This window comes from Pelobates fuscus, chromosome 4 (genome assembly GCF_036172605.1).
Source record: "Pelobates fuscus isolate aPelFus1 chromosome 4, aPelFus1.pri, whole genome shotgun sequence".
Classification (NCBI taxonomy): Eukaryota; Metazoa; Chordata; class Amphibia; order Anura; family Pelobatidae; genus Pelobates; species Pelobates fuscus.
Window position 1 is genome coordinate 269,825,403 of NC_086320.1, and position 18,772 is coordinate 269,844,174.

The 18,772-nt window shown below is 38.7% G+C and overlaps 1 protein-coding gene across 1 annotated transcript in view; it reads right to left on the reverse strand.

Annotated features, from left to right (window-relative positions):
* CDCP1 (CUB domain containing protein 1) overlaps positions 1–18,465 on the reverse strand; it is a 132,048-nt gene extending 113,583 nt beyond the window's left edge. The window contains exon 1 of the mRNA XM_063452104.1: positions 18,208–18,465. Within this exon, the coding sequence (XP_063308174.1) occupies positions 18,208–18,277 (70 nt within the window). The 5' untranslated portion in view covers positions 18,278–18,465. The remainder of the gene's footprint in view (positions 1–18,207) is intronic.
* Positions 18,466–18,772: the final 307 nt, after the last annotated feature.

Here is an 18,772-nt window from a genome sequence, read left to right on the forward strand (position 1 = left end):
TTAAATGAAACACTGTACCAGATAGTCTTGATAGAATGTATAATTGCTAAGAAGGCCTTGAGAACACTGAAGGATACTAACCTTGAAACCATCAACGTACCAGCCACTCATTATGGATGGCTGCCAAGCCCCCCTCCCATCGAGTAAGCTCCCTCGTGCTTAGCAAAATGGAGCCGAAACCTGTAGGAGCTAGTCATGACGTCAGTTATGACATAAGACGTAACACCCAACAAGGAGGGCATTTGACTAACCACTTTACACCTTTAGCCAATTGACAGTGTTTTCTTGCTCGTATCTTGATTTTGATAATGATGTAATTCTACCTTTAAAAGGGCTTGCAAGCCTGCTTTTTAACCAGAAGCCAATAAATTTCCTTAAGTTCTTTCATCTAATCTGAACTCTGTGTCAGTGTGAATTTACTTCTGCGTATACGCAATTTAAACATCTCTAATTTGGACAGGAACAGATAGTCATTCAAACTTCTTTGTTTGCTTAAAAGATTCCCTTATCAGTATTTCTCCCCCCCCTCCCTCCCATAGTATTTCCCCCCCCCCCCTCCCTCCCATAGTATTCACCCCTCCTCCCATAGTGTCCCCTAGTGCACTTTCCCTTGTCCCATAATTACTTACCTGTCTTGAAGCATGGGCCGGCTTCACAGCGCGCACCGCGGTACAGGAACTTCAATTTCAGGTTCTGGTTTCCGGCGGGACTGAAAGGAAGTGTGCACACTTCCTTTCAGTCCCGCCGGAAACCGGAACCTGAAATTGAAGTTCCAGCACCACTGTGCGCGCTGAACACCGGCCCATGCTTCAAGACAGGTAAGTAATTATGGGATATCGGCGTATAACACGCACCCACGATTTCCCCCCTATTTTTAGGGAGAAAAAGTGCGTGTTATATGCTGATAAATACGGTATATTTCCAAAGAAAATCTGCATGTATTTTTTTGCATTATTTTCTTTGGGGGTATAAACAAATAAAATTAAAATAAACGTGTAAAAGCTGCTGTCTGCAGCCCTTGTAAGCCCTCCTAAATCTTTATCCCCTGCACACTTCTACTGGGAAGCCTCTGTGATGGAGTCATGAGCATGTGCGATTGAGACTTTGAAAAGCTTCTCTAGGAGATGTAGTAGTACAGATCACTGAGAAATGGGGAAGGCAGGTACTCTCTAATCCAGCACAGAGCTAACGGAAGAGGACGAACACCTCCACAGATGTCTGATAGCTGGGGATTGGGAAGTGTTGATGACAAGTGTTCAGCAAGCTGAACTAGTTTGTGTGTTTGCAGTGTTCACTGAAACGGTTTATTTAACTAGATAGATCTTTAATGTTTTTCCCTCAACCAGTGCAGTTTCAGCTATACACAGTGACTATCTTCAGGGCACACACAAAAAACAAACAAACAAAAAACAAAAAAAACACATGCAGTGAAGTCTATGAGGCATGAAATGCATAAAGCAGGCAGGTTATATTAGTGCTGTGCATCCCTAGATGCCCATCTAGTCTATGTTGGACGTAAAAAAAAATCACAGGCTACTTTTACTGACTACATTGTGCCAATTAGTTTTTTTGAAACGGGAATCAGGTGCCTACATGTTTAAACTATAAAATTGAGATATACACACACACACATTTAACCACTACCAAAAAAATTAAATAACCTCCACCAACTGTTAAATATACCCCCAATGCAAACATGCATGCATTCAATAATGCATTTTTTTAAATTGGGGTACATCTAATCACAGCTTGCAAATGTTGCAGATCTTTTACCTGCTGCCTTTGCAAGCCATTTCCTCCTTCTAACCCAGTCCAGACTTTCCAATGCAGCTCAGAAAACAAGTCTTTGCAATGCAGTTGTTCTGAGGATTTGCTGCCTCTTTGAGCTAAACAACCAGAAAGTAACAGTTCTCGTTGTCGAACTGCTGGGAGGGTGTAACAATGTTAATTTATAAAGTGCCAATGTCTACTAAAATATTCACTTTTTGTAAAAAGCCAAAGTGCTTTAGGGATTGGAGTGTCGCTTTAATATATGATTTGACCCTCCAAAATACTGATATTAGCAGCAGTGACATAAAACATATTACTTGGATCAGGGTTCAGAATTTCAAGTCTTTGGCTACTAGACAGAACTACAAATTACTCACCACTGCCAGCCTGGCGAGTCAACGGCAGTCACTAGGAAGGAATATTGCCAGGGTTGAATTTGCACTCAGCAAAGTCCATTAAAATGTTGAGCCCTGACTGAGAATTTTTAAGTTAAAGTTCCTCTCTAAATAAACAGCATAACAACTTCTGGGTTTTAGAAGTGACCAGTATCAGAGTACTTGTCAGTGATAACAAAAAAGAGGGGAGAAAAAGAAAAGAGCAGCAATTTGATACAAGTGAACTAACTATCATCAGCTTTTAAAGTAAACTAAACATTATTTAAGCACTCCTAGGTGTATATGCTTACTTCTTTAGAAAGGCATTTAGTTTATCTTTCCAGAGCTAAAAAGGGGCCAAGACTAATCCTATCTGCTTTGCCAAACTATGAATCAGATCGGGTGAGGCTGTAGCTGCTACAGAAACGGTTTGGGTGTTGCTCATGTGCAGTTTTTTTTTTAGCTAAATGCAATCAAATATTCAAGTAGGATTATAACAGTTAACTTGTGCACACATCAAAAAACAATCTTAACCCCTTAAGGACTGGACTGTTTTTGCGATGTTGTACATTTGCGACCAGGCCTCTTTTTACACTTTTGTGGTGTTTGTGTTTAGCTGTAATTTTCCGCTCTCTCATTTACTGTTCCTATACAAATTATATGTTATTTTTTTCAGGACAAAAAGGGCTTTCTTTACATACCATTATTTATATAATCTCATGTAATTTAATTTAATTTAATAAAAAATAAAAAAATATGATGAAAAAAATGCAAAAAATACATGTTTTTTGACTTTTACTTGAAAAATCTTTTACTCATCTACAAAAGTGAATGAAAAAAAACTGCTAAATAGATTCAAAATTTTGGCCTGAGTTTTAAAATATCCAGTGTTTACATGCTTTTTTGCATTTTTTGCAAGTTATAGGGCTATAGGTACAAGTAGGATATTGTGGTTTCAAAACATTCATTTTTTCAAATTTATCAATAGTGACATTGTAACACTATTATCTGTCAAAATTCTCTGAATAACACCCCACATCTACATATTTTTGTTAAAGTAGACAACCCAGGGTATTCAATATGGGGTATGTCCAGTCTTTTTTAGTAGCCACCTAGTCGCAAACACTGGCCAAAGTTAGCGTTCATATTTGTTTGTGTGTGAAAAAGTAAAAAACTAAATTGAACGCTAATTTTGGCCAGTGTTTGTGACTAAGTGGCTACTAAAAAGACTGGACATACCCCATTTGCAATACCTTGGGTTGTCTTCTTTTGCAAATGGTATGCCATCATGGGCGTAATTCTCATTCCTGGGCTACCATACGCTCTCAAAAGGCAACGTAACCAACCTGGCCATTTTCAATGTAAAAATATTTGACCCATATATTTGACCCTGTAACTTTCAAAAACAATATAAAATCTGTACATGGGGGTACTGTTAAAATCGGGAGACTTTGCTGAACACAAATATTAGTGTTTCAAAACTGGAAAATTTATCACAACAATTATATCATCAGTAAAAGTGCTGTTTGTGTGTGAAAAATTTGAAAAAAGTAACTTTCACTGACAATATCATCGCTGTGATAGGTTTTACTGTTTTGAATCACTAATATTTGTGTTCAGCAAAGTCTCCCGAGTAAAACGGTACCCCCCATGTACGGGTTTTAGGGTGTCATAGAAAGTTACAGGGTAAAATATAGTGCTAGCAAATTAAATTCTCTGCAATTTCGGCATGGGTTGGCAGGCAGGTCCCTCAAATTGCAATTAATACAATTATTTAATTATGTAAAAATATTACATAAATACGCATGTAGAATTTAAATATATATATGCACATTTATATATTTGAAGTCTACGTGTATATTTATATAATTATTTATGTAATTTTGTATTTAAACAAATGTATATTCCGTATTATTTTTATTTATTTATATATACATAGATATATATATACACAATTTCATTCTAAGTGTATTTTGATATAAATGTATATATTTTAATATCAAAATACAGTTAGAATAAAATTTCATATAGATATAATTTTTTTTATTATTATTTTAAAAAATAATTTAATTTACTTATTATTTGTATTTTATAATATATATATACACAATATATATAGTTATTATATATATTATATATACACGTGTTTAATTTAATTATAAGTATTTTTATATTAATATATGTACATATTAATATAAAAATACACTTAGCATGACATTATATATATATATATATATATATATATATATATATACATACACACATATATATATATATATATATATATATATATATATATACACACATATATAATTATAATTATTTTTATTAACATTAATTTTATTTTTATGATTTTACAGTTGCAGGGAGACTGCCTGTCAGCACAGACAGTCCCCCTGCAGGCAGAAACAGACACCTATTGTGACCATGTGATCGCTCTGTTGAGCGATCACATGTCACCAGGGGTCCTAATTCGCCATGGGGAGACTCTCTGGGCTGCAGGCAGTCTCCCCACAACGGGGGAACGACGGCGATCGGGTAAGTACATCTTAAAGTTAGGACGGTTCAGGACCGTCATCGGTCGGCAACGCAAAAATGACGATGACGGTCCTGAACCGTCCTAAGTCCTTAATGGGTTAAATTAGTAGATTTTGGACTCTGGTTTTTTTTTGTTCCAAGAGCATCTCTAGACATGGTTTGTAGAGTTACTTTTATAGCAGTATAATGAAGGGATTAAATGGAAGCCATTATACTGGAGTGTTTAAAGGGATACTATAGGCACCCAGACCACTTCAACAAATTTAAGTGGTTTGGGTGCATTGTCCCTATTGCCCTTGTCTAGCCACTGGAGGTGCTTCTTGCATCCAAACTATGATCGTGTGTGTGTGTGTGTGTGTGTGTGTGTCTCTAAAAGATGCATTGTGTGAATCGGTGCTTGTATGTGTAAGGGATGCAAGGTATGCTTCTGTGTATAAAATGTAATGCAGAGTGTGTCCCTGTAAGGGGTGCATTGAGTGTGTGTAAGAGATGCATTGTGTGCAAGTGCTCCATTGTGTGTGTTTGTGAGGTATCCATTGTGTGTGTGTAAGGGAAGAATGGTGTGTTTGTGTGTAAGATGCATTGTATGTTTCAGTGTGTGTGAGAGAGTAGGCATGCATGTTTGTGTATGTATAAGAATACATTGTGTATGTGTGTAGTGTGAAAGAGAGGGTTTGTGAGGTAGAAGAGGGGCTAAGAGGGGAGTAGCTCTTTATTTTTATTGGTATATTTATTTTGTTAATATATTTTTTTTGTATATTTTTTCTTTACGTTGTGTCTTACACTCCCCTTTAGTGTATCTCTTACAAACCCCTTGTGTGTCTTTTATCCCCCCTCTTTGTATGTATCTTACATCCTTCCATCCCCTTTGTGTGTCTTACTCTTGCCAGCTCCTTGTTGTGTCTCTTTCCCCCCCCACCAGGTCCCTCTGTGTGTCTCTCTCTGGAGCCCCTCTGCGTGTCTGCTCCCATACCAGCCCTTCTGTGCTTCTCTTTCACCCCTTCCTCAGCCGGTGTATCTTACACTTCCCCTGTCCCTTAGTGATCTCAAATCCACTTCTCCCCCTGTCTCTTAGAGGTCTCCCCTCCTGACCCTTAGTGCTCTCCCATTCTCAACTGTCCCTAAGTGCTCTCCCATTCCCAACTGTCCCTTAGTGCTTTCCCCTGCCCCCTCCCCACTTCCCATAGTGCTCTCCCTCCCCCTTCCCCCAGTAGTCTCTCCCCCCCAGTAGTCTCTCCCCCCCAGTGTCCCATAGTGGTCTCCCCCTCACCCCCCTTCAGTGTCCCTTAGTTCTCTTCCCCCCTTAAGGTGTCCCTTAGTGGTCTCTCCTCCTCTCCCTCTAGTGTCCCTTAGTGCCACCTAAGCCCAGCGGGAGGGGGACCTAATGACCCTATAGTGCCAGGAAAACAAGTTTGTTTTCCTGGCACTATAGTGGTCCTTTAACCCCTTCCCGACCGAAGACTGAGAGTTTCCGTCAAGCTTGTCCGTGCATTAAGGACTGGTGACGGAAAATCTCCGTCATTTACTAACGTTAACGCCAGATTGCGGGGTTAACGCTGTTGCTGGGTGCGTCGATGTCAGAGGCAGACCAGCAACCGCCAATAGAGCTGTCCCAGCACGTGATCGCTGTGACAGCCAGTCACAGCGATAACAGTGCTGCTGGGATTCCTGATACTCCTCCCTCCACCTCTGTGTGGTTTGAGAAGTGGAGAGAGACGGATCGGTGCTGAAACATTGTGTGTCAATTTAGTTAAAAGTGTATCTCTGTTATAAAAAGTAATTTTATAACGGCACAGACAATTTCCAGACAAATCAGTGATCAGATTACATGAAATGGTTTAGTATAGAATACATAGCATTTCTATCAGGAAATACCCTACGAATAGCGAAAAATAAATCAAAAATGTATTTTGAAATGTTTTCCATTTAAGAAAGCTATTTTTGGCAAGACAGTTCCTTTATAAAATAAAGAGTGATCTGTATCAGAAGGGAGAAGTCAACAACTCGCAAATTATGTCAACATGCAAACTATAGAGGAAAACACAAACAATAGAAGGTGGAGCCTGACAATCAGTATTTACAGACGGTCCCTTCCCCAATATTAGTACAATCACTTAATGAAAAGTGAGCTACTGGTTGGGCTATTTTTATTATTTTTGTTTTCTTCTTAATATATTGTTTATTTAATGTACAAGCTTTTCCAAGGCAAAGTATGTTAGTTAACCATGCAGTGCTGTACTGGAAGATTCTGAGTGCGCATGCTCTATTCCATTCCATTCCATTCCTATGGAATTTCTCTGACATTAAAACTAAAATCACCATCTTGTGTCAAAAGAATACTACAACGATTTTATTTTTCATTATTTAGTAGATATACCCACAAATAAAACATGCATGTAATTTTGTCTGCATGCTTTCTTTTGGGGTTATATGAAAACACTACAGACTACTGCTTACAGCCAGGGCAAAACCCACACTATCCCTGCGTACACCTATCACTTACGTTAGCTCTAAGCTAACAGTCCAGTACAGTCCTAGCACAGCCAACGCACACAATGCAAATAAGGAGGATGACAACATAATTCAGGGTTATTCACCAATATGAGAATTCAAAAGGAATTTCAAATTTTAAGCCAAAGGGGCCAACCTGGAAACATACCTATCCTGAAATTCGAAACACACTTTTAATTCTAACCATGATTGTTTCATTCTCTTCCTCCAGTTATGAGCTCTGTGTTAACTGGCAGATGATTGTCAGGGAGTTAAAATGGATGCAATCAGTTTCAGATTATTAATTAATTTATTTAGAGCCATCAGATTCCGTAGTGCTGTACAATGGGTGGACTAACAGACATGTTATTGTAACCAGACAACTGGACGTACAGGAACAGGAGGGGGTGGAGAGCCCTGCTCAATGAGCTTACATTCTAGAGGGAGATAGAGGCAAAACACTGGCATGGATTTCTATATTTAATATAGAATAGATTTGTTAAAAAGGGACACTGCACTGATTTTGGTTTAACAATATAGTAGATATACCCCCAAATAAAAGATGCATGCATTTTTAAAGTATGTTTTCTTTGGGGATGTATGGCGGAAAAAAAAAAAAAACTAATCAACAGTTTGCAAAAGTTACAGACCTGGTTTCCCCTAACACAGACTTTCAGTGCCATGAAATACAACAAATCGTAGGGTTTTCATTAAGAACAGAAAAGGTTTAGTCAGAAATATTTTGGAAGAAATAAGCGAATAAGCACAGAATTTTTCCAAAAACGTAAATGGAACATTTTGTATATCAGAAAGCCAAGATTCAAAAGACAAAAACAAAAAGGTAGCTTAACCCCTTAAGGACGAGTGACGGACGAGGTCCGTCACTCAGGGGATTGCCTTAACGCCAAGTGACGGACCTCGTCCGTCACGCGGTAAAATTAACCCCATATCGCCGCGATCGCGGGGTTAATGGTGCTCCAGTCTGCCTCTGTATTAGAGGCAGACCGGGAGCACCGGATCGGGCTGTCCCAGCACATGTGCCCGCTCTGACAGCATGTCAGAGCGGGCACATGTGCTCAGTATACTCACCTCCGCCTCCCTGCACTTCCGGGTTCAGTGTATACTCACCTCCACCTCCCTGCACTTCCGGGTTCCCCCTGGTGTAAAAAAAATAAAGTTTATTTAAAATCCCACCCCCTTTACCATTTTAATAAAAAATGAACCCCGTCCCTGCCAATTGATCACTGACTACAGTGATCAATTGGCAGGGATTACATTTTACTATGATCTGATTTTTTTTTTAACCCCTGCGGGTAATTCTTTTTTTTTTTTTTAACCTTCAGGTAGCTAGCCTTCAGGTTAGCTTTCAGGTTAGGTTAACCTTCAGGTTAGCTAGCTTGGGAGGGTGGAAGTTAGTGGGGAATTGCGGGATTTGGTGTTAGGCTAACTAGTGGTTAACGTTAAAAAAAGTTTTAAAATAAGCTTTAAAAAGTTAAAAAAGTTTTAATAACGTTTAAGTAAAAAAAAAAAACAAAAAAAAAACACCCCCCTTTACCCAGTCCAAATAAAAATTAACCCCTTCCCTGCCAGTCGATCACTGCATTATACTGTGATCTAAATTTTTTTTAACCCCTGACGATTAACTTTTATTTATTTTTTAATCCTCAGGGGTTCAATTTATTTAATTAAACAATTAAAATCTGTAAAAAAAAAAAGTTTAGGAAAGTTTACAAAAATTAATAAGCGAAACAAAAGTTTAAAAAATAGTTTTAAAAAGTTAAAAAAATACATTTAAAAATGCTCATTACCACTACACCTAGAACAAACTAGAGAAAAAAAATGATCCCACGCTAAGGTTCAAATTATGCCTTTTGAATTACCGCAGGGTGTATTCTTTAATAAATAGTATGTGTTTGTGGGGAAGTTTCAATAACCAACCATCTAAACTACTCCAAATTGGAACATGGACACAGCGCAAAACTTCAAAGTTAGAAAAGAACTGAATGGCTGCGTCTCAAATGTGCCCCTTCAACATCCACATTTACCTGGCAAAGGTATATACGGGGGTACAAGCTAGCGGAAAAATGATCCCACGCCAAGGTTAAAAATCTGCATTTTGAAATACCCTGGGATGTCTTCTTTAAGAAATGCTATGCCTTTGTGGGGTAGTTTGAATTATATAGCCTGGTAAAATACTCTAAAATGGGACATGGGCACAGCGTAAAAATTTAAAGTTTGAAAAAAACTGGAATGACTATGTCCCAAATGTGCCCCTCCGATGTCCACATATACCTGGCAAAGGTACAAACGGGGGTATTTTTGTACTCAGCTGACATAGCTGAGCAACATATGAAGTATTATACAGTCGTAGCACACATAAGGTTTGCAAAATATACTGTGCAAACTCACTTTGTGTGTCAAAAAGGCAGAAAAAACGCTAGCGGAAAAATTATCCCACGCTAAGGTTCAAAATATGCCTTTTGAAATACCCTGGGGTGTCTCCTTTAAGAAATGGTAGGCCTTTGTGGGGTAGTTTGAATTTAAAACCTGCGAAGATGCTTGGAAATTGCACATAGGCCAAGCATCAAAATTCAAAGTTCGGTAAAAACTGATATGGCTTGGTCTCCTATATGGCACTGTAGCTTCACAAAATAGTGCCAAAGACATTCATTGGGGATGTCTTTTTACTCAGAAGACTTAGCTGAGCATAATTTGGGGGTTTTGAACTTAGTGGCACATATGAAATATACAAAATGCCCAGCAAAAATGCAATCCGTATGTAATAAAAAATGCCCCAAATTATTTTTAACCACATACTTTGGCATATATTGGTGAAAAAAAATGGGGGCATGCTAAGGCACAATATGCACCTTATGATATACACTGGAGTGTCTACTTTTACAAATGGTAGACCTTTGTGGGGTTTTTTTTTTGAACAGTCAAACTGTTATAATACCCCAAATGGAAGCATAGGCTCATTAAATCCATCTCTCAAAATTTTACTGTGAATACTGAAAAGGACAGGTCTCCTGTATGGCACTGTAGCTTCACGAAATAGTGACATAGACATACAATGGGGGTGTCCTTTTACTCAGAAGACTTAGCTGAGCATAATTTGGGGGGTTTGAACTTAGTGGCACAAAGGGCCGGTGCTAGGATTTTTGACTACACAGGCGAAGATGCATTTTGACGTGCCCCCCTCCCGCACCCAAAAAAACCCAATGCATCTTCACCTCTGTGTCTCGTAGCCCCCCTTTTGAATTTTACCCCCATTAGTGTTGCATATCCACTCTCTTACCCCTCTGGTCCCTTTGTGCCTTACACCCCCCTTTAGTGTGTCTCATACAACCCCTCTTATGTATTTCTTACTTCCCCGTCAGACCCTTTCTATCTCTCTTTTTCTCCCATATAGACATAGACATAGATACAGGCAAAAATACATACATGCACAAATACACAAACATACAGACACACAACCATACAAGCACACAGACATAATTATTCAGGCACACAGTCACAAAGATATACAGACATACAGTCATAAAAGGCACACAATCTACACATACAGGTACATTGTCGTACAAACACAGACATACATTCATACAGACACAGGCACACACAAAAATACAGACACAGACATAAAGAAACAGAGATTGGCATATAGAGACATACATACACAGTGATACAGAGACATACATACGCAGACAGTCATAAAGAGACATACAGACAAAGAACCCTGCACACTGATACCGTGTAAATGCTCCGGCCATCCACAGTGGTAGATGCTCTGTGTCAGGCAGACATCGCTGGATCCACCAGTAAAGTCTTCAAAAGGAATAAACGCAGGCAACACTCCAATAGTAAGGATGGTATATTTATTGATAGGTGAACCACCCCATAGAAAGTGTGACGTTTCAGCTCAGCAGAGCCTTAATAATGCAATAATGCTCTGCTTAGCCGAAACGTTGCACTTTCTTTGGGGTGGTTCACCTATCAATAAATATACCATTATTACTATTAGAGTGTTGCCTGCGTTTATTCCTTTTGAATACATACACAGATCGTCATACAGAGACATACAGACTGTGTGTCTGATACAGATGTGTGTTTATATGTAGCGTTGACATTTGAATGCAGGGGTGTGTTTGTATGTAGTGTTGAAGTTTGCATGCAGGTGGTTATTTGTGTGTAGTGTTGGTGTTTGAATGTTGAGATGTATGCACATATACACATACACTGCCACACACGCACACACTGTGATACACATACACGAAGATACACACACTGACACACATGCAGATACACATTTAGACATACACACATATACAGATACACACAAACACTGACAGACATACAGATAAACACACACTGACATACATATAGATACACACAGACACACTGACAGACAGATATATACACACACACACACACACTGACAGACATACACACAGACACACTGACAGACATATATATATATACACACACACACACACTGACAGACAGAAACACAATACACTGACAGACATACAGGCACACTGACAGACATATACACACACACAAAGACACACTAACAGACAGACATACACAGACATACTGACAGACAGATATATACACATACACAGACACACTGACAGACATACACACACAAACATGCTGATCAAAATATACACTTTTCTAGCCATACACAGGAGGGTGGCTTACCTGGGATCTAGAGTGCTGGCTCAGGTAGTTGGGAGTTGGAGCTAGTCCTGCCCAGCCCCCCTCCTCTCTGCCTTCTGCTCTCTGCAGTCTTTTTGGGAGGAAGTCCTCCCATGCTGACATGAAGGTGGCCAGCGTTAGCTCCGCCCCTGCTGGGCGCGCTGTGTGCTACAGAGGGAGCAGGGATATGACGTGTTCATATCCCCGCCCCCTCCACACAGTCCGCGGCACTGTAGGAAAGAAGGCTGATCTGTGGGGATGCTGCTGCCGCTCGGCCACGCTACAAGAAGTGACCGGCAGGAAAGGGGCGCTGTGCGCTTCCCTCCTGACGGTCACCCCGACATTTGCTCCCCCGGGCCGGTGCGCCCTAAGGCGGCCCGCCTGTGCCGCCTTATGGACGCGCCGGCCATGGTGGCACATATGAAATATACAAAATGCCCAGCAAAAATGCAATCCGTATGTAAAAAATGCACAAAATTATTTTTTACCACATACTTTGGCATGTAATGGTAAAAAAATGGGGGCATGTTAAGGCACAATATGCACCTTATGAGATACCCTGGAGTGTCTACTTTTACAAATGGTAGGCCTTTGTGGGGTTTTTTTGAACAGTCAAACTGCTATAATACCCCAAATGGAAGCATAGGCTCATTAAATCCGTCTCTCAAAATTCTACTGTGAATACTGAAAAGGACAGGTCTCCTATATGGCACTGTAGCTTCACAAAATAGTGCCAAAGACATACAATGGGGGTACCGTTGTACTCAGCAGAAGTAACTGAACAAATAATAAAACTTTGTACAGGAATAGCACACAACAACTTTACAAAATACACATGAGAAGTTCTTTGTTATAAGTTTGTGTGCGAAAACCCCCCCAAAAAACAAAAATTTTACTCCAATATTTAGCAGAGGTTGGCGGTAAAATGGCTACGTAGAAAGAGTCAAAACAACCTTAGGTAAATAGCCTGTGGTGTCTACGTTATATAAATATATACTTTTGTGTGGCAATTTTGTTTTCTTTTATGGCTATTAAGCTTACAAGACAAACATACCAAATTCTAAAATCACTCCACATTAAAAGTTTATTTTACTGCTTGTGCTTTGTGACCTGTAACTACCAAAACCTGTAACTAACTTAAAATCCCAGACACATTATATATTCTGTAAATCAGAACAACTAAAGGAATTTATTTTTAATTACTTTCCTTAACCTGCACTAATTGTGCACACATTATTATTGCAAAAACTGAAAAAAAAAAAACATTTTTCATTTTTCTGTATTTTTTTTATAATAAATAAGCATGTATATATATATATATATATATATATATATATATATATATATATATATATATATATATATGTTACATCAAATTAAAGCCCTTTCTGTCCTTTAAAAAACTGTATATAATATGCGTCGGTGCAATAAATTAGTCAAATGCAAATTGCAGTTGAACACAAACAGCAAAAAATGCCGTTGTCATTAATTGACAGACAAGCTTCTGAAGCTCTGTCCTTAAGGGGTTAAAGGATCACCCCAATGAATTTAAATGTGTTTTTTTTTTTGGTTTGTTTTTTTAGTTACTTACTGGATATACTTTCAAAGAAAACATGCATGTATTATTTTATTTATTTTTTTTTACATTTTTTCCTTTCGATTTTATACAGGGGAAAACAGCTTGCAAAAGCTGCAGACCTGTTGTCCACAGCCCTTGCTTATGGCTTTTCTATGCTGACCAACTACTAGATTAATACATCTGCCACCTCTATTAGCTCTGTGGTGTTTCTACCCCAAATATAAAAAAGGTGTTGATTTCCACTGAAAATAACTTCCATTTAATAAAATATATTACTTCTAAGCAACATTTACCCTGTCAGAAAATGTATAATACCAAGGTTATTTATCAGAAATTGATCAGGGAATTAAACCTGTTTTTTGATAAAGTAGGTGACAGAAAAGAAAAGTCAAGTTGCAGAATTATGCCTAGTTCAGGTATAATAATTCAGCAAAATTGGGTTAGGTTAGGTTAGGAGCATGAGAAACCAAATTAAAGGACCACTCTAGGCACCCAGGCCACTTCAGCTTAATGAGGTGGTCTGGGTGCCAGGTCCCTCTAGGATTAACCCTTTTTTTATAAACATAGCAGTTTCAGAGAAACTGCTATGTTTATACTGAGGGTTAATCCAGCCTCCAAAACCTCTAGTGGCGGTCTCATTGACAGCCGCTAGAGGCGCTTGCGTGCTTCTCACTGTGAAAATCACAGTGAGAGCAAGCAAGCGTCCATAGGAAAGCATTGTAAATGCTTTCCTATGCGACCAGCTGAATGCGAGCGCGGCTCCTGCCGCGCATGCGCATTCAGCCGATGACGTCGCAAGGAAGAAGGAGAGGAGGAGTAGAGCTCCCCGCCCGGCGCTGGAGAAAGAGGTAAGTTTAACCCCTTCCTCCCCCCAGAGCCCGGCGGGAGTGGGTCCCTGAGGGTGGGGGCACCCTCAGGGCACTCTAGTGCCAGGAAAACGAGTATGTTTTCCTGGCACTAGAGTGGTCCTTTAACCCCTTAAGGACACATGACATGTGTGACATGTCATAATTCCCTTTTATTCCAGAAGTTTGGTCCTTAACCCCTTAAGTCCGGAGGACGTAATATTACGTCCTGCAGGAACCGGCTCTAAACGCCGGCGGGCGTAATATTACGTCCTCGCCATAATGGCCGCCCACGTGGCCGGCGCTAATCGCCCGCTGCAGATCGCGGTCGGGGGGGATGTCTGGCCCCCCAGGCAACCCCCCCTGTGGCCGGTGACCGCGATCTGCAGTCTCTGATCGCAGTGACAGGCTGTCACTGCGACCAGTATTAAGCATGTGTCAGCCGATTTCAAATCGGCTGACACATGCGGCCGGCGGCTTTCCCCTTCTGCAGATCGCAGTCGGGGGACTTACCTGGCCCCCCAGGCAGTCCCCCTGGGGTCAGTGACCGCGATCTGCGAAGTCTGATCGCAGTGACAGGCTGTCACTGCGATCTCAAAGCACTCTGATCGCAGTGACAGCCTGTCACTGCGATCAGTGTTACATGTGTCAGCCTATTGGCTGACACATGTAACTGGCACAGTGATCCCCCTGCAGATTGGAAGGGGGGAGTGCTTGTACCACCCAGGCACTCCCCCCTGTGGTCAATTACCCAATCTGCAGGAGGTGATCACAGTGACAGGCAGTCACTGTGATCACTGATCCTGTGTGTCAGCCAGTGATGTGAAATCACTGGCTGACACTGTCTCTGACCCCTGTCCTGTAAAAAAAATAAAATATTAGTTCAAAAAATAAATTAAAAAAATTACAGTTACAAATAAAATATACTTAGATCATATATATTATATATATATGATCTAAGTATATATATATACACATACACACACACACACACACACACATTTACACATACACGACGTGTATTTAAATATTAATAAATATATATATATATATATATATATATTAATATCAAATTACACGTAGACTGATACTGATTAAATATATATATAATTATTGTTATATATAATATAAAAAAATATATATGTAAATACGTAAAAAAATAAAATTAAAAAAATATTTAAAAATAAATAATTAAAAAATATATAGATGTGTTATTTCGTTCTAACTGTATTGTGATATTAATATATATATTTATATCAAAATACACGTAGAACAAAATAATATATATATCATAATATATATATCTATATACATAAATATATATCACTATATATATACCTATATATAAATAAAAATATTAAAAAAAAATTATATATATATATATATATACGTATATATACACATATGTATATATATACACACATATATTTATGTAATAATTTTACATAATTAGGTATCCTAATTAATTACAATTAGCGGGACCTGCCTGACAACCCATGCCGAAAGTATAGGGAATTTAATTTGCTAGCACTATATTTAACCCTATAACTTTCCAAGACACCATAAAACCTGTACATGGGGGGTACTGTTTTACTCGGGAGACTTTGCTGAACACAGATATTAGTGTTTCAAAACAGTAAAATGTATTACAACGATGATATCGCCAGTAAAAGTGACGTTTTCTGCATTTTTCACGCACAAACAGCACTTACACGGACGATATTATTGCTGCAATACTTTTTACTGTTTTGAAATACAAATATTTGTGTTGAGCGAAGTCTCCCGAGTACAACAGTACCCCACATGTACAGGTTTTATGGTGTTTTCAAAAGTTACAGCGTCAAATATAAGGCTTGTGTTTCATTTTTTTCACATTAAAATTCGCCAGATTGCTTACGTTGCCTTTGTGACCCTATGGTAGCCCAAGAATGAAAATTACCCCTATGATGGCATACCATTTGCAATAGTAGACAACCCAAGGTATTGCAAATGGGGTTTGTCCAGACTTTTTTAGTAGCCACTTAGTCACAAACACTGGCCAAAATTGGCGTTTTTTGCATTTTTCACACACAAACAAATACTAACGCTAACTTTGGCCAGTGTTTGTGACCAAATGGCTAATAAAAAAGACTGGACATACCCAATTTGCAATACCTTGGGTTGTCTACTATTGCAAATGGTATGCCATTATGGGTGTAAATTTAATTCCTGGGCTACTATACAGTCTCAAAGGCAACGTAACCAATCTGGCGAATTTCAATTTCAAATGTAACGTGCTATATTTGACCCTGTAACTTCCCAAAACACCATAAAACCTGTACATAGGGGGTACTGTTTTACACGTGAGACATCGCTGAATACAAATCTGTGTATTGTATTGCAGTAAAAGCAAACAGTATTTTGACATCCACAGTTAAAATGTCACATAGAACAAAAAAAAATTAAAAAATTCTTTTTTTCTCCCATTTTTTTATACATTTTTTATATTAAATTATGTTCAATACCTAAATATTTGATGTTAAATGAAAGCCCTGTTTCCCCTGAATAAAATGATATATAATAAGTGTGGGTGCATTTAATATGAAAGAGGTGAATTACGGTTGGACAGACATATAGCGTAAATGCCAGGTTTTGTTTACGTTTTGTTCTGTTCACAACTTGTACATTTGGCTGCGGTGTTAAGGGGTTAAGGGGTTAAATAACCCCCACTAAAAAACAAAAACAACAACAACAAAAACCACACGTTAGACTTTCCTAATCATTCCCTCATTGCGTAAATTTTGGTTTATTCTAACGTACCCTAGCTTACTGCCAGTGTAAATCATTGAACTCTTAACAGTAGTGAAATTAAATCTGAATGTCACCATTTAGGCAAAACGAGTTGATCTGGAAAATACTCTTAACTAGCTATAGTCACAGCTTGGCCATTTTAGCAGAAATGTTTCAAATGAATACACCTCAGCTGTCGTGATTTGAAAACCGAATTGTACAGTAAAAAAAATACTCCTGTTGAAGAAACAGCTGAATTGGATCATTTTTAGAGTACGCCTACGTAGGCCTAAATTTTTAGGTCAATTTTCAAGTCCCTTAATTGATTATTTACTCAATCAATCCAAGTGTGCTTTTGAGGGTGTAACTCTTCACTACTTATGGTCACAGTTTGAAGGTGCAAAACTATACACTCACAGCTTTTACCTAAAATGTGCTATTCAAAATTTAGTGAATAATCCTGACAGTAAATTATTACGCATCCCATAACATATCCACATGAGTAATTTCTGATCCTTAAGTCATATGACAACAACAAACCTGGCTAATGATTGTGTGAGTCAGAGTAACCTAAAAAAAAAAAAAAAGAAAAATCCAAGTTGTATCATGCAGGACTTTTCTCGTCCATACTATATGTCCCCTGCTCATCTCTATAATAATTGTGCTTTATACAACAAAAATATATTAAAGTCACTGAAATCCCATCCTGAAGCAAGCCCCCCCCTCCCCACACCTCCCCCTCAAATCAATGTGACCTCCTAAACATTTACACTTCATACAGTCTATATAATACTATTAATATTAAAACATACATTAATCCACGAAGGGTACCTTTGCTTTCACTTCTTTTAAGGTGTGCCCAGGAGTGCTCATGTTATTTCAAATTCGGGATTATAACCTATATAGGTATAGTTTTTAAATTATGCTATCAATCTGCATTTATAGTGTGTTCAAAAATGGCATTACAAACAAAGTCAGTGTAATCACATCCCACAGACTAACCCACTCAATGCAAACAAGCTAGATCGCCGCCTTAATACAAAACAACTTTGACAATTCCCAGCAGGGCAGACTGAAAAGGATACCAAAAAAAACGTAGACTCTATCGCAATAGCTAATAGGGATAAAGCAAGAGCAGTCTTACCTGTCAGTCCCATAAACAGCCAGGCGAAGAGGATACCAGATATAAGCATAGCTGTGCCTTTAAAGCCCATTCCACACAGTATTCCTTAGAAGGCCTTATAGTTGTCCTATAGTTACAAGTAATCTTTCACTTCAAGGTTCCCACAAAGGTTTCCATCTTGTACACACTGCTTGAAAGTGCAAACACTGAATAAAGATAAAGGCTTTAATACTTCTTATTCGCCTTACTTTACCTTTTGATTATGCAATCTAACTCACAATTTACAGGAAATGGATGCAAACTTTAGATACACTCCCTATTGCATTGTACAGGGCGGATTCCAGTCTATTCCCTCCTACCTCTTAGGTGTGCAGGTATAAACACAAGAGCAAGCAAGTTAATTGTCCTTTGAACTCAATAGAAGCAGCTGGTTATTTGCCCTGTGGATGTTTCACGTTTGATATGCAATTTAAAGCAGGATAACACTACTATTTGAATGCTAGGTGTGAACAGTGCATTGCACTAAAGGGGTTGTGTTCATAGTGCTGGGAAGACTAACCTGTGAACTACATGACAAATATCTAAA